Source organism: Ictalurus furcatus, chromosome 5 (genome assembly GCF_023375685.1).
Source record: "Ictalurus furcatus strain D&B chromosome 5, Billie_1.0, whole genome shotgun sequence".
Taxonomy (NCBI): Eukaryota; Metazoa; Chordata; class Actinopteri; order Siluriformes; family Ictaluridae; genus Ictalurus; species Ictalurus furcatus.
This window is the reverse complement of record NC_071259.1, coordinates 6270727-6284363: the sequence shown is the minus strand read 5'-3', so window position 1 is coordinate 6284363 and position 13637 is coordinate 6270727. Positions and strand designations below refer to the sequence as shown.

The 13637-nt window shown below is 39.9% G+C and overlaps 1 protein-coding gene across 1 annotated transcript in view; it reads left to right on the top strand.

Moving 5' to 3' along the window:
• The window catches only part of zgc:162200 (uncharacterized protein LOC558638 homolog), a 23899-nt gene extending 11272 nt beyond the window's left edge, over window positions 1-12627 (top strand). The window contains exons 5-10 of the mRNA XM_053624473.1: window positions 508-969; window positions 2064-2915; window positions 4144-4317; window positions 6265-6416; window positions 8308-8647; window positions 10482-12627. Of these exons, the coding sequence (XP_053480448.1) occupies window positions 508-969; window positions 2064-2915; window positions 4144-4317; window positions 6265-6416; window positions 8308-8647; window positions 10482-10487 (1986 nt within the window). The 3' untranslated portion in view covers window positions 10488-12627. The remainder of the gene's footprint in view (window positions 1-507; window positions 970-2063; window positions 2916-4143; window positions 4318-6264; window positions 6417-8307; window positions 8648-10481) is intronic.
• Window positions 12628-13637: the final 1010 nt, after the last annotated feature.

Below are 13637 nucleotides of genomic sequence, written 5' to 3'. Positions count from 1 at the left end.
TCCCGAAGACTCTCTTCACATTAGCACTTCTTAATATCACCGTTTCAGTGCACTCACGGTAAAACTGGTTAGACTAGAAAAACAGTCTAGAACAGTCAGACTATAAAACAAGTGTGGTGCATATGGGTTTATGTCTGATCTCTCTGGAAACTTGAATAGGGAGTTTGATAAAGCCAAAGCTGTGATCATTATTTCAGGGCAACGGACATTCTGAAATGTTTTGATTCAGAGTAGATTTTCCATTAAGCCAAATTTTGTATGATGACCCAGGAGTTATGCTAGTTAGTGTGTAGTCTTGCATACATTTTTTAAAAAAGTTTTTGTTTTCCCAGAAGTTGATGAGAATACGGCCTTTTACGATGATGGCCAGAAAAGTGTACAAAAGACCCCATGGGCAGAGCAGACTAATCACTGACTGATCAGTGATTCACAAATTATAATTTTATAATTTAAAATCATCCAAGTAAGCATACACAGTGAATTGATCTAGTTCTCCTCTGCCCTCAGGTGGAGTTTGAGGCACTGAAGGTGGAGCTCTCGCAGAAGGATGAGGAACAGGAGCTTCTGCGAGCGCAGCTGGAGGAGGCCGGGCGGCTGCGCGAGATTGCCGAGAGGCAGCTGGATGAGGCCCTCGAGGCCCTAAAGGATGAGCGTGAGCAGAAGAACAGTTTAAAACGGGAGCTAGCTGCTCACACTCTCAACCCGTTTGACTCTGTGGTGCACCTGGACCTGCAGATGGACGACAGCCTGGACGGAGATCGGACTGCAGAGGAGAAGGAGCGGGGAGATAAAGAGGAAGAAGAGCAGGACAGCGGCTACAACCACTCGAAAGGAAGCGAGAAGCAGCGTTGCTCTACTCCCAGGAACCGTGACGTGTTCCTTCGGCCTCAGGCTCCAGGGCTGGTGGCTGACCTGCTGAGCGAACTCCATCTGTCCGACACTCAGAAGCTAAAACAGCAGCTGCTGCAGGTGGGCCACACATTAAAATTTCACAAGGAAGGATATTGACTCACTTTCCTTAACATCCTTAACTGCCACTAGGTATGTTGGAACCTTTTGAGGGTTGGATACACTCGTACATTGTTGTTTTGTAAAGCTGGATTTCTGTCTTAGCTGGCAATGAACCAAACTGTCAAAAGAAATAAAGAACCCTCCCCCTACACACCTGTGCGCACACACACCATATTTAAAATGCTTATGTTGTGACATAAACAGACAAAATTGACGTAGCAAAAAAGTATTTTTGCGTGTGCAAATTATACACACTTCATTTAAGCTGTTTATAAGGTATAAGAGTACCTTTTCCACAACCAAATCTCACTTTTTTTCTTTCTCAAATCAAACCAAAAGTGATTTAAAGAGTCTTCAGCTGTTTAAGCCCGTTGCCTTTCGTGACTTTATGAGGCTTGAAATCTGCTTCCCGTCTTTAAACCACATCCTGTTCAAGATCTTATACACGGAAGGCTCTTAACAGGCCTTGACAGTGCTTTGAAATAGCTTATAACCATCTGCTCTTTTCAATAGATGGATGGATGAGAAGCAAGATAAAAACTAATTAGCCAGGCTAGTTTTTTTTTGTTTATTTCTTTAAACAGTGGGTGGCTTTTTTGGTTAATATTATGTAGCCCTCTAGACAGCTTCTACAGATGTTTACTTATGATGTTACAACTGAATCGGTTTCTTCTATATAGAATTTACATGTCATTTCCACAAAAATGTTATTAGATAACAAAAAGGGCACTGAGGCACCAATATTTTTACCTCTTCAAACAATGAATGTGCAAATTGGAAACACCCCAACACATGTGCTCACCTCCTTCACTTGGTAAACTTTCGGTGCCTGTTTGTGCAGCTGGAGTGGCTGTTTTTGCATTTTGACCATGCTGCAATGATAACATTTTACAAAATTTACTTTAATGAATCTCATAATACTAAACCAACCATGAAATACAGGTCAGTAAAACAAAAGTATCCTAAAATCTTAAAAAATTGCGGAATTTTATGAAAGAAGTCAACATACGTTTGTCCTGCGTCACTATGATAGCATGTTTTCGTCACTGCAGGTGGAGAGGGAGAAAGCAGCTCTGGCCAGTTCGGTCCAGGACCTACAGGAGGCACTGGCCCAGTCTAAAGTGGCTCTGGATGAGCACAAAGTGAAGGTGGAGCAGCTCTCGCAGCGTTTGGAGGTCCTGCAAGGTTGCTCCACTTCTTCCAACCCCCTGTCTGGGACAAAAACCCAGGAGCAGAATGGAAACAATGAGCCAGTGAATGAGGATGATCTGGAGCTGGATGCCAAGAGTGCAGAGGTGCTTGAGAAGCGCATGCGTGCAGCCAATGCTGAGCTCATGCAGCTGCGCGACGAGCTGAAGGAGGCAGGCGAGCGCTGCCGGGCCCTGGAAGAGCGCCACCTGCTGGAGAAGGAGCGCTGGAGAGCCGAGGCACAGGAACTGGCTGACAAGATCCGCCAGTGCATTGCCGCCAGCCGCCATGACCAGGAACGCATCGGTCAGCTGGAGCTTGAGATCGGAGCCACACGACGTGTCGCCAGCGACTCCGAATGCCACCTGAGTGCCACACAGGAGGAGCTGCTGGCCTTTTCTGAAGAGTTGGCCAACCTCTACCACCACGTTTGCATGTGCAACAACCTCACACCACGTCGCGTCACACTGGACTACTACCGTGATGGAGCACGAGGCGGGAGAAGGCACCACCATGGATCGTTCCGGAAGCAGAGGAGGTCAGGAGAGGCGCTGGGGAAAGGAGCACATAGCGTAGAGTTGGACATCACTACAGCGAATGGAGACGCCTCGACAAACTGTGGAAGTGGCCCCAGCTCTCCAACACTGGACTTCAGGGACCCCACCAACGTGCGCAACCTGGTGGCTGTTATTCGCTGCCAGATTAAACACCTCCAGGTAAGCATGACAACAGTATGTAGCGGGGTAACGTGTACACAACTCACATTGTGTATTTCTGGATATACCTCCTTCTCCTCTGAATCAGCACCACTGCAGCCTACACCACTCCAAAGCCACTAGCAATACAATAGTCAGTCTGTCATAGTTAAAGGGCATGACAAGGTGATGGCATATTGTACATGATCTCATAAGCCTAGCTCAGGTTGGAGCACCTAGGCCCAAATACTCATATCCATAACCAGGACTGATCACGCAGACAAATTCCTTCACAATTGCTAATTGATGTTTATACATCTCTTCAAAATCGTATTCAGTTATTCTGTGACCAACAGTTATTCAGTTAGTCACTTGCTTTTAAGCCTCGTTCGCTTTGTCAAACCATTGAGAACACAGCTCGTGCAACATGAAGTACTGTGACCAGTTGAACCAGTCAGCTGGGATAGATGTGTGCTGTGGAACACTGTTCATCAGCCAAGCAGTGAATTCCTCCCTGAACTGCACCTGGGTACAAAAACAATCAGTCAAATGTACCAGATTGGGTGTGGGGGGAGTTTAAAAGTGGGAAAGCATCCTTGTAATCAGTAATGTGACATAAGATGTACTAAGCTGCACGCAGGGACAGCGTCAGAGCAGTTGCTACAATAAACATTAATATAAACACAAATGTATCCGCTTAATGAAAGCACTAACAATGATATAAGACCGTGTTTGTGTGGAAAATATGTTTTATATCAGGGTCCTGGGATACAGGCCAATGTCTTGGCTAGTGGAGGGCAGCAATGAGGTGTTTTCTGGCCCTTAACACATCATTGTTTGTATTTTGAGTAAGGAAGAGGAACGTATTGCTTGTCTTCCTGTTTCCTACCAGTGCACGACACTCTCAAGCTCTCAGCTGTTTGACCCTGGTAGTCCATGTGCCATTGCACAGTGTCGCTTATTGTAACAGGGCTAAGGTTAAATACAAGTATATTTGTGTTTACACCACATGTTGGAACCCACATGAGTGCTGTTATGAAAATACTGGTTATGATGATATTCATTAATGCAGTTTTGCATTGAGTTTGCAATCAGTTCTATTTTTTAACTCTTATAGCTTATTTAACTGGTTATTTGAGATTGTGAGATTGAGAAGTGTCCTGACACTTTTTTAAATGGAACGTTTTGTTAAGCCTGTATTGCTAACTGAAAAGAAGGAAACTTTTTTAAAAATGTTTTGTTTTTTCAGGTGGCCGTTGACCTGTGCAGGCAGCGTGGTGGCTTACCCTCCTCTGCATTAGGGGGCAGCACTGAATCTGACCGTGAAGCTCTGCTCGAGGAGGTGCTGAAGCTCAAGTCTCTTCTAAGCACCAAGAGAGAGCAGATCGCCACACTCAGGACTGTCCTAAAGGCAAACAAACAGGTACGCAGGTGATGTCTGATGTCTGACTGGCTTCCACTAAACACCATTACCTATTGAATACTGGAATATGTTGGTACATGTATGTAGGGTTTAGAATGCATTGTCAAGATGCATTGTGGGATTAATCCACCGTAATGTCTGTTTCATTGGGTGGATAAAGGAAATACTGTTTTTGGTTTGGTTGTCAGAAAGCGAGGGCACCTGCAAGAGTTCACTTAAGAACATGGGGGGGCACTTTCAGGCAGTGTTGGTTAACAATATTTAGAGTTCACCTGCACAAATCAGTCCAGGTTTATATGTTGATTGACTCATCCCCTGCTTTTTTGGGGGAGAAAATAATGCTCTTTTGGCATGTTTTTGAGTGGCCTAAGCATAATAGCGTAGTCTGATGGTAAATTGCAGAGCTCATATACTATTTGCCTAAAGGTTGTTAGACTTGTTAATATAGAATAATTGAAATAAACATAACTGCATATCATGGCAGTGTGAAATTGTGTGAGGATGATAAAATCATTATATCACACAAGCCTAATTCATACCAAATGTCTGACCCAGCATCAGAAGCAGTATAAAGCATCAGAAGCAATGCCTAGGAAATCTGACACTTCAAAGCAATGTGAAAGAGTCAACACTTGCCAGTTGGTGGTGGATTAATAAACCTGTCAATTGAAACTTATCATGATGAAGCTTATATATAAGCATGATGAAGCTTATATATATATATATATATATATATATATATATATATATAATTAAAAAATATTTATTTATTTTTGGTTGGGTTGTTTGGCACATCGGATCCATTTGTCATTGAAACTTGATCGTTTTTTTTTCTTGTTGTTTGCTATGTTATGGAAAGTATTTAGTAAGTACGCATTCACTTTTCAATACCACCATGTCGAGGTTTTTTGAAAGTCATCGCCTTGAGCAAACTCCGCGGGCATGAGAGCTCGTTCTGCAAGTTTTACAGTGTGTGGTCGTCTTTGTAAGAATGCGCTATGCGACCTTTTTCGGTCACTGATCTTTCCCATTGTCGGCATGATTTTATCTGAAGGAGCACTTTGATCATTTGTTGAACTACAAGCATCAGTATTCATTAACACATAATATAGAACTGTATGACATAATACTGTCATCATAAAATAGATAAAGATTAACCTTTGTTATTGATAGTTATTTTTCTTAAACCGTTTAATGAATTCAAACTTCCCAGGAATGTGTTTATGAAGGATGAACCAGGGTGCTCACAGCAGTTCATTTCCTCTTGGGATTGCATTATTTTGATAGTAGTACTATTGCACCAGGGAGGCAATATATTGTTCTGCTCCAGCACACATACAGAGAGCCTTTAACATTTGCAACTTGTATATTTTCTGCTATTTTCTCCTGTTTTCTTATCTTATAACCTCGTGATCTTGGAATTAAAATCCATCGACTATGGCTCTGTGTGGTTTGTCAATCATATTTCCCTGGTGTCTCACGAGTTTGTTATTTAGTTTGGTATGTTTAGTCAGTAATCATGGACAAAAGGTTTCACAGAAGGAGATGATTTAACTAATATGACAGATGACCAATCACACCTTTTTCCCACAGCCCTTTGGCAAACGTGAGAATCTTTAATAACTTTAAAAGTCAGGAATTTGATCTAGTCCAGTGACTATATCTTGCTTCCAAAAGGTCATTGCTAGTGTTCAAAAGTTTGTTTTTCACATGTATACACAGACATACAGCCAGTCAGATTGACAGGATCTTCGAGACCCTGAAGCATGTGGCCTGAAAAGTGTACAGAAAATACCACACACTCTGTGGCCCATGGTTGGAGCACTTTGGTCACAGGAAATGTAATATCTAGCTAAATATCCGCGACAAGCAAACATTAGGTTGTTTTTCTATTATTTACGTACTTTATTAAACATTAAATTTTATGATCAAATTATTCTATTTCAGACTGCTGAGCTGGCTCTGAGCAACCTGAAGACCAAGTACGAGACTGAGAAGACTGTGGTGTCTGAGACCATGCTAAAGCTGAGAAACGAGCTCAAGGCTCTGAAGGAAGACGCTGCTACTTTCTCCTCGCTGCGGGTCATGTTTGCGAGCAGGTATAGTACATATGCCCACTCTTGAGAAGCTTAAGGTTTCAGACACTCGTGATGATGACGGGACAAGAGTGGAAAGCTGCAGAGATTAGTCAGTCTCTGCTTTCAATTATTTTGTCTGAGGAACTAGATAATCGGATTATAATCCTAACCTCTCGTCTCCCAGCGAGCTCAGCTCACATGCAGATTAACGTGCACAATTCCTTTCTCCTTCTAGCCACACATGAGGTCCCATGGTTTAGACTGCAAATGACAGTGTCGGAACTAGGAGTGTAAATTACAAGTTTCATGACAATACGATCTAATATTGATTCTTTTATCCAGCGAGTCGATATTTGCCGATACCTCAGTAACTGCCTCGAATCGGTTGATTCAGGGGCCTGCAATCGATATTAACCGATGCGTCTATTTCACACAATCAGTAACATTTCTGTTAAATCACAGATACAACCAAAATATATTTAGAAACTTTTCTTGAGTTTTTTCCCACTATGAGATACTAGATATTTCAGTGCCAATAAGGATGTGGCTGGAAGTTAAGGAAGTGGCTGGATAAATAAAGGCCCACCTTGGGGCCAGAGTGGGACCCTTTTTTTTTTTTTTTTTTTTCTTCTTTTTTTTTCTTTCCTTTTTCCCTCCTCGTGGTGGAAGAGCTTGGATAAATGAAGTGACAGTTCACTTCTTACTATCCTGTTATATTTATTACTGACATGTTTCAACAAGAGTATAAAGATAATAGCAAATGGCATACTGAGTATTGTTTTCTGTTACAAAAAGTCCAACTGTAACATTATGGGGGGGGGATGTATGAGTGGCCAACTGGGAATTCTCCTGATTCCCCACTCCAGCTATGGTCCATCTTAAAAATTATACATGCATCAATGTTTACGCATCACATCAGTGCATCGGATCGTTGGTTATTTGATCGATACATCGAAACATATCGACAGATCTTTACACCCCTAGTAGGGACAGTGTTGAGGAAAATGTCCTGAGACAAGAGGAAAAGATTTTACATTTAATAACATTGGTATTGTAGGTACTGCTGTTAATATGGTTAAAGGGGAACCTTTGTAGTACTTTTTACACACTATATGTGTAGTACAAATAAACTATTGTAATACATCTTTAAACATTTATGGAATATCTGGAAGAATACCGCTTTCTTTCAGTTGTGTAATATTTGGAGGTTATATATTGGATTATAGCTCTTAATCAGATATCCACCATCGTAATTGTGTTTGGCTTGCATTATGTGGGCTGATGTTTCAGTTGAAACACACAGTTGTCTTCATTGAGATTAGGTTAAAACCCATTTTGCTTTCAGAGCCTTATATTTATTTATTTCTTTTTATTTCAGCCTTCAGCAGATGTAAATGGATAATGAACAGAGCTTTGTGAGCGATTAGTAGAGAGCTAAAAGGCATTTCCAATGATCAGTCTTTAATAGTTTCCCATTGGCCCAAATGCAGTCAGTCAGTCAGGCTCCTTTTCCTTTGGGTGATATAGACTAGTATTGCTGCATAGAAAGATTACACGTTATTGCACAACAAGTGCAGGAATGAAGATATTTTGTACATTCAATAGACACACCTAGCATAGTAAGTATAGTGTTTATATACCAGTTTAAATAAATATCAGTATACAATATACATATGTAGCAAATTCAGATCCACTTTGTAAAATATTCCCTGTATCTCACAGATAACTTGGTTGGTTTTGTGTATGGCACCTCCAAGCAGAGCAATCACCATTTCACTGACTTCTAATGTAGCATTTGTTTAGATATGCTGTGCTGTTTTCTTGATAATTGATTTTAGACAAATATCTGTTTGTTTGTTTGTTTTTTGTTGTTGTTTTTTTATGCTAATTTGATCACCTCTTTCTCACTCAGATGTGACCAGTATGTTACTCAATTAGATGAGATGCAGAGACAGCTCGCTGTTGCAGAGGACGAAAAGAAGACACTCAATTCACTCCTGCGCATGGCCATCCAACAGAAGCTAGCCCTGACTCAGCGGTTAGAGGACCTGGAGGCTCCACTGCATGCCCACAGTAATGGAAGCAGCCCAAGACGCTCCCGTGCCAAGCAGCTGGCCACCAAATCGGGAAGAGCGCCACGGAGCCCCATGAGAAGTAGTCCACGTGCCAGTCCTGTGTTGGTATCATCATCAGGCCCTCAGGGCACGAGTGGGCATCTGAGGGTGCATTCACGCAGCCTCCATGGCAGCCCTGTAAGACCCGTGTCATCTTCTTCCTCATCCTCTTCCTCTTTTGTCAATCAGCCTCTGCCGTCCACTTCCACACAAAGTCTGGTGTCTGTGTGTGTTGCACGTGACGCTACATTCATTCGTAGTCGTGGATCAAATTTGTCTCGTTCATTAGATGACACGAAAGGCTTGGGGCCTTTTGCCACACTTTCATTACAGCCAAGGGCTACTGAGACACCGACCAAAAGCATTAGAGTCTCAGGGCCGTGCCGTGATAATACATTTATCAAAGTGCGCCGGGCATCTTTACCAGCCAGTAGCTCAACAGCATCCCCTTCACGATCCGTAGAAAACCTCAACTTTAGATCCAGTGTCAACACTGCCACCAGGTCAGACACAAGAGGCCGAGTGAAAGAGGATCTGGATGCAAGAACCCATTCAAAATCAACTGTTGAGCATAGTGTAGTTCCCAGAAAGCAATCTGGCCTCTCCAAATCACACTCTGTCGAGGCAACTAGTGTAAAACGGTTTTCTAGTACAAGCGCACCATCCACCTCCTCATCCAAAGCGCCACCAGCTCAGAGATGCTTGAGTGTAGCATCCTCTAGTGGTCAAACTGCTCAGTCTGGTCAGATTAGTAAACCCCAAAAATCTTCTCTCACTAGTAGTAGTAGTAGTAGTGCAAGATCAGCTTCTAGAGTGAAGAGTCGGTCAAACTCGCGTTGTAATAACGTGGAGGAAGCATTTTTTGTTCCAAGCCAAGAGAACAGAAAGCAGCAGGATGCACTGAAAAAGCAGCACACAGGCGCCGATACAAATCGCAAATCTGCACATAATAAAAGAAGTTCAGAGTCAAATAGCCGTTCCAGTAGTCGTCAACATAAACATACCAAATAAAAATAATAACTCATTTCCACTCAGGCTAATAATGGAAAAATCTCCTATGATATACAAGGTGTTATGAAAATACCTACATATACACTACCGGTCAAAAGTTTGGAGACACTCGACTGAAATGTTTATGATCTTAAAAACCTTTTGATCTGAAGGTGTATGATTAAATGTTTGAAATCGGTGTTGTAAACAAAAATATGATTGTGCCAACATATTCATTTCTTTTTATTAGAAAACTAGCATTTTATTTACCAAAAAATTTTGACTGGTAGTGTCAATAAAAAAAGAAAAAAAAAATATGCCACATTTTAAATAATTTTTAAAGCGTAATTTATTCAGCATAAAAAGGAAATGGAATGAAAATAGACGTTTAACTTTCAACCAGCTACTTTATACTGACTACACCCTCTATCTCAGAAAAAGCACATTTTATCATCACAGTTTTAATATTGCATCATATATTGATTTTTCTATACAAATTTGAGCACTTTAGAAATCTTGGTATCAGATCTGCTGCCACTGATGCAGAACAAAAGACAGAAATTTAGCAAACTGATAGATTAACTATAGATTAACAGTTGATGAGCACAGACAAGGAAAAATAAATTGGAATTCATTTTTAAAAAATCTTTAATGTTTGTAAAATATGCTTGAAAGAAAAAAAGTATTAATGTGGTCAGAGTAAGAACATTTCTACTATAATAAACTGTGTGTAACATAATAGGTACCTTTTTAAAAATGTGCCATGGTCATTGTGCTGTTTTTTTGTGATTGTTTTTTGCTCTCTTGATGAATGCCTTTATAGTTTTATGACCATTTGCCACATAATAGCCATGCACCTTAATGTGAAATTTGGCCTAATTGCACATTTTAATTCATGCAGCTAGACCACCCCTAATTCTCTGATTGTGCATTTTTGTCACTGTCATGCGATTGATTTGTGTTTTCCGGCCTGTTTTTGCAGCGGTGAATGCTCCATTCCTCCTGTCCTGCTCCAGTGTGTGTGGACCGTGTTCATGCCCAGCTCAGAACCACCCTTAACCCTCCAGACCCGACCCGACCCGATCCGACATCCACTTCATCCCACTCCAAAACGCATTGGGCTCCTCTTGTGCTTATTCTCGTCTCGTCTCGTCTATCTTTCTGTTTCTGTCTTATTGTCCGTTTTTCATGTCCTCTACCTCACTTTTTCTATTTCTCCTCTCACTGTCTTGTTGGCTTGCTCAAGTGTTGCACAGCTTTGAGGAACTGAAAGCTCACCGGAGCCTCATCTCATTTCATGATGAGCTTTCTGAAGGAAGGCAAGTTATGAAACTTGCTTTCAGTCTCATGGACATTGTAACACACCACACCCACCCCAAAAGACCAGTGTGCATTTAACAAAAAATAAATAAAAATTCCTGTCTTGTATTTAGCTGCTGTCTTCAGAGAGGGTTATGTATGAAGGAAATTAGACCCTGCTTTGTCAATTGTTCTACTACCTAGAATGACTGACAGTCCGACAGTATTAGTGCACAGCTGAGGCATGTTCAGAATGATGTTTGTGAGCTTCATTTTCAAGTGTGTTCCATTTCATACTTCATCTATAATGCACTGCTTCCGAAGCTTTGTCCTTCAGACTTCTGTATGCTTAAACTAGAAAGACCATCTTTATTGGAAAAACAGATTAATAGGAACACTTTTCATCTACTGTACTGTACATTCAGTATGGTTGTTACGGTTTCACAGTATGAAATGACTTCTTATTACTGTCTACGCGTTTGTTTGTTTTTTTTTGTTTACCCAGTCAAGTGGTTTTCATCCTTTGTGTGTCTAACTGCGGCAACCCCCTCCCTCAGGACTCACCTTAAACCATAATAACTAGTGTTTCTAACTTTATCGTACACAACGCACAGAAGAACATGATGTTGCTGACCAGAGCTAAATTAAACAACTATTTTTCACCAAGCAGCTTATAACAATAAATACTGACTGTCAGAGATTTTAAGGAAAAATTCTTTTCATAAATATTTTTCTATTGGGATTTGATCCTTTTTTTTTTTCTTTTTCCCCCCATAGGTTTTTGTATGCAAGGAGACTTTTATACACAATTTTTCGTCAAATATTTCTCTTTAATTTTCACCACCTGCTCGTGTTTTTTTTTGGTTTTTTTATATGGTCTGTCAATTCAGTGATAACCTAGTTTTAAAATATCATACTATGAACCGTAACACCCCTACTCAGCGTCGTAATGAATAAATGAAGTTCTGTGCAGAGGTCTGGAGGTCTCGCTGCTACCTAGAGCAAGTGTTTAAAAAAAAAATTTTTTAAAAAGGACTGTCAATATTGTCCTGTCAGAACTACTGCCAGTTTTGCAATCTTTTTACACAGGGTTAAACACAAAGCACTGTTACAGCAATTACTACTCTGTTACAAGTACAAGCAAAGCCATGTGTAGTTCTTTATTATTTATCAAAGCAATAAGGCACCAGTGTTTATGCTGAAGGGAACACATCATGTGAGAGAAACAGGATCTGGGACAGTGCCTTAATTATTTGCCGAGTTGACTGATTTTTAGGAAATTTGTCTTCAGACTTTGTAGGTACTTGTACATAATTTGTTTGTTGAATAGTGTTTTTGTTTTGTTTTTGTTGTTTGCTTTACTGTGTACCTACAAATTGTTCTAAGCTCCTTGATTTTGTCCATAACTGGCAGGACTTGGTAGCATAAACATATCGCTGTTCTTATCAGAGCAGTGATTTTGTTTATATATGTATATAATATGATTCATATGTTGTAGTTGATCGGCACATGTTGGTCAGCTACATGCCAGTGCATGCTTAAACCATGTTCCTGTATGTGGGATGCTTAACTGGACAGTGGTGTGATAAAATAATGGAATCATAGAAAGAAAATATTTTGGGATGAAGCTCCCAGCTGAAACAAAGCTCTAACTTTGCGTCAAAGACTTTTATTTCTAAAATAATAATGTGCTTTATTACGTTATTTAAGACTAATCAAACATGCTCTTTACACACAGAAAAATTATAACTAGTACATACTTCCCAAGTTACCATATTTATTAAAAATGTTCACTGACACCATGATTCTGATATTTTTTCCCCACACCACTGGACGTGACCTGCATTATTACTGTGTGTATAAACAATATTGTGGCTTATAAGTATGTTTGCTTTATCACAAATTGTAGTGAAATCTCCATAAATCATACATTTCCTTGTTTAAAAAAAAAAAAAAAAAAAGACAAAAAGTAACTTGTTACTTTTGTCTTGAGACTGGTCTGAAATTTGTTTTGACCTCTGAAATCCCCTCCCTCACAATTTTAATCCACTGCTTTCCTGTTTTCCTGTTTTTTTTCACTGAGCATCCCATTTTAACACAAAGCTGTAATTTTCATATGGCAGTCACTGTTTTGTGAAATGTGTAGTATAGAATAAAAGTAACTTAAGTGTCCTTGTTGTACTGGTTTATTTCTGTTCAGTGTCTGGCTTAAAAAAATGAAAGGATGGGTGATGGGGTAATGTTAACTGTTTCGTATAATAAGTGAGAGGTTTAGGAATTTTAACACATTCTAGTTCAGGAAACCCCTTTAACTATTAAAAAAATATAAAGTAAAATAAATTTCTTAAAAAGATGTCTCTCAGTATAGATGTATTTTATTAACCTAATCCAACTCTTCAAGTACTAGGTTCATTATTCAAATGTGCACAATACTATTTTGTCTATTTATATGAGTCCTAGAGCTTTTTGTTCCTGATCTTTTCACCAGTAGAATTTTTTTTATTATTATTAAATGGCATAACATTCAAATATATATTGAGGTTTGGATCAATCCTGTCATAAATATAAGAATTTAATAATAAAATTGCAATAATTTTGTAATGTCGGGTTGTGATTTCTACCACTGTAACTAAATTTAAATATTAACGCACCCCCTGGCTGTGCTTCACAGACCCTGGTCCTAGAAGTGATGTAACACATGCAATGCCTCTTCATATCCACAATGCCTTCTATTTGCAAGTATTGTTTGTAGGAATGATGAATTCATTTCTCTACTGACTGTGAGATCATTATAAACCTGTATGACCAGTGTACAGTATATGATCTTATAAAGCGATTG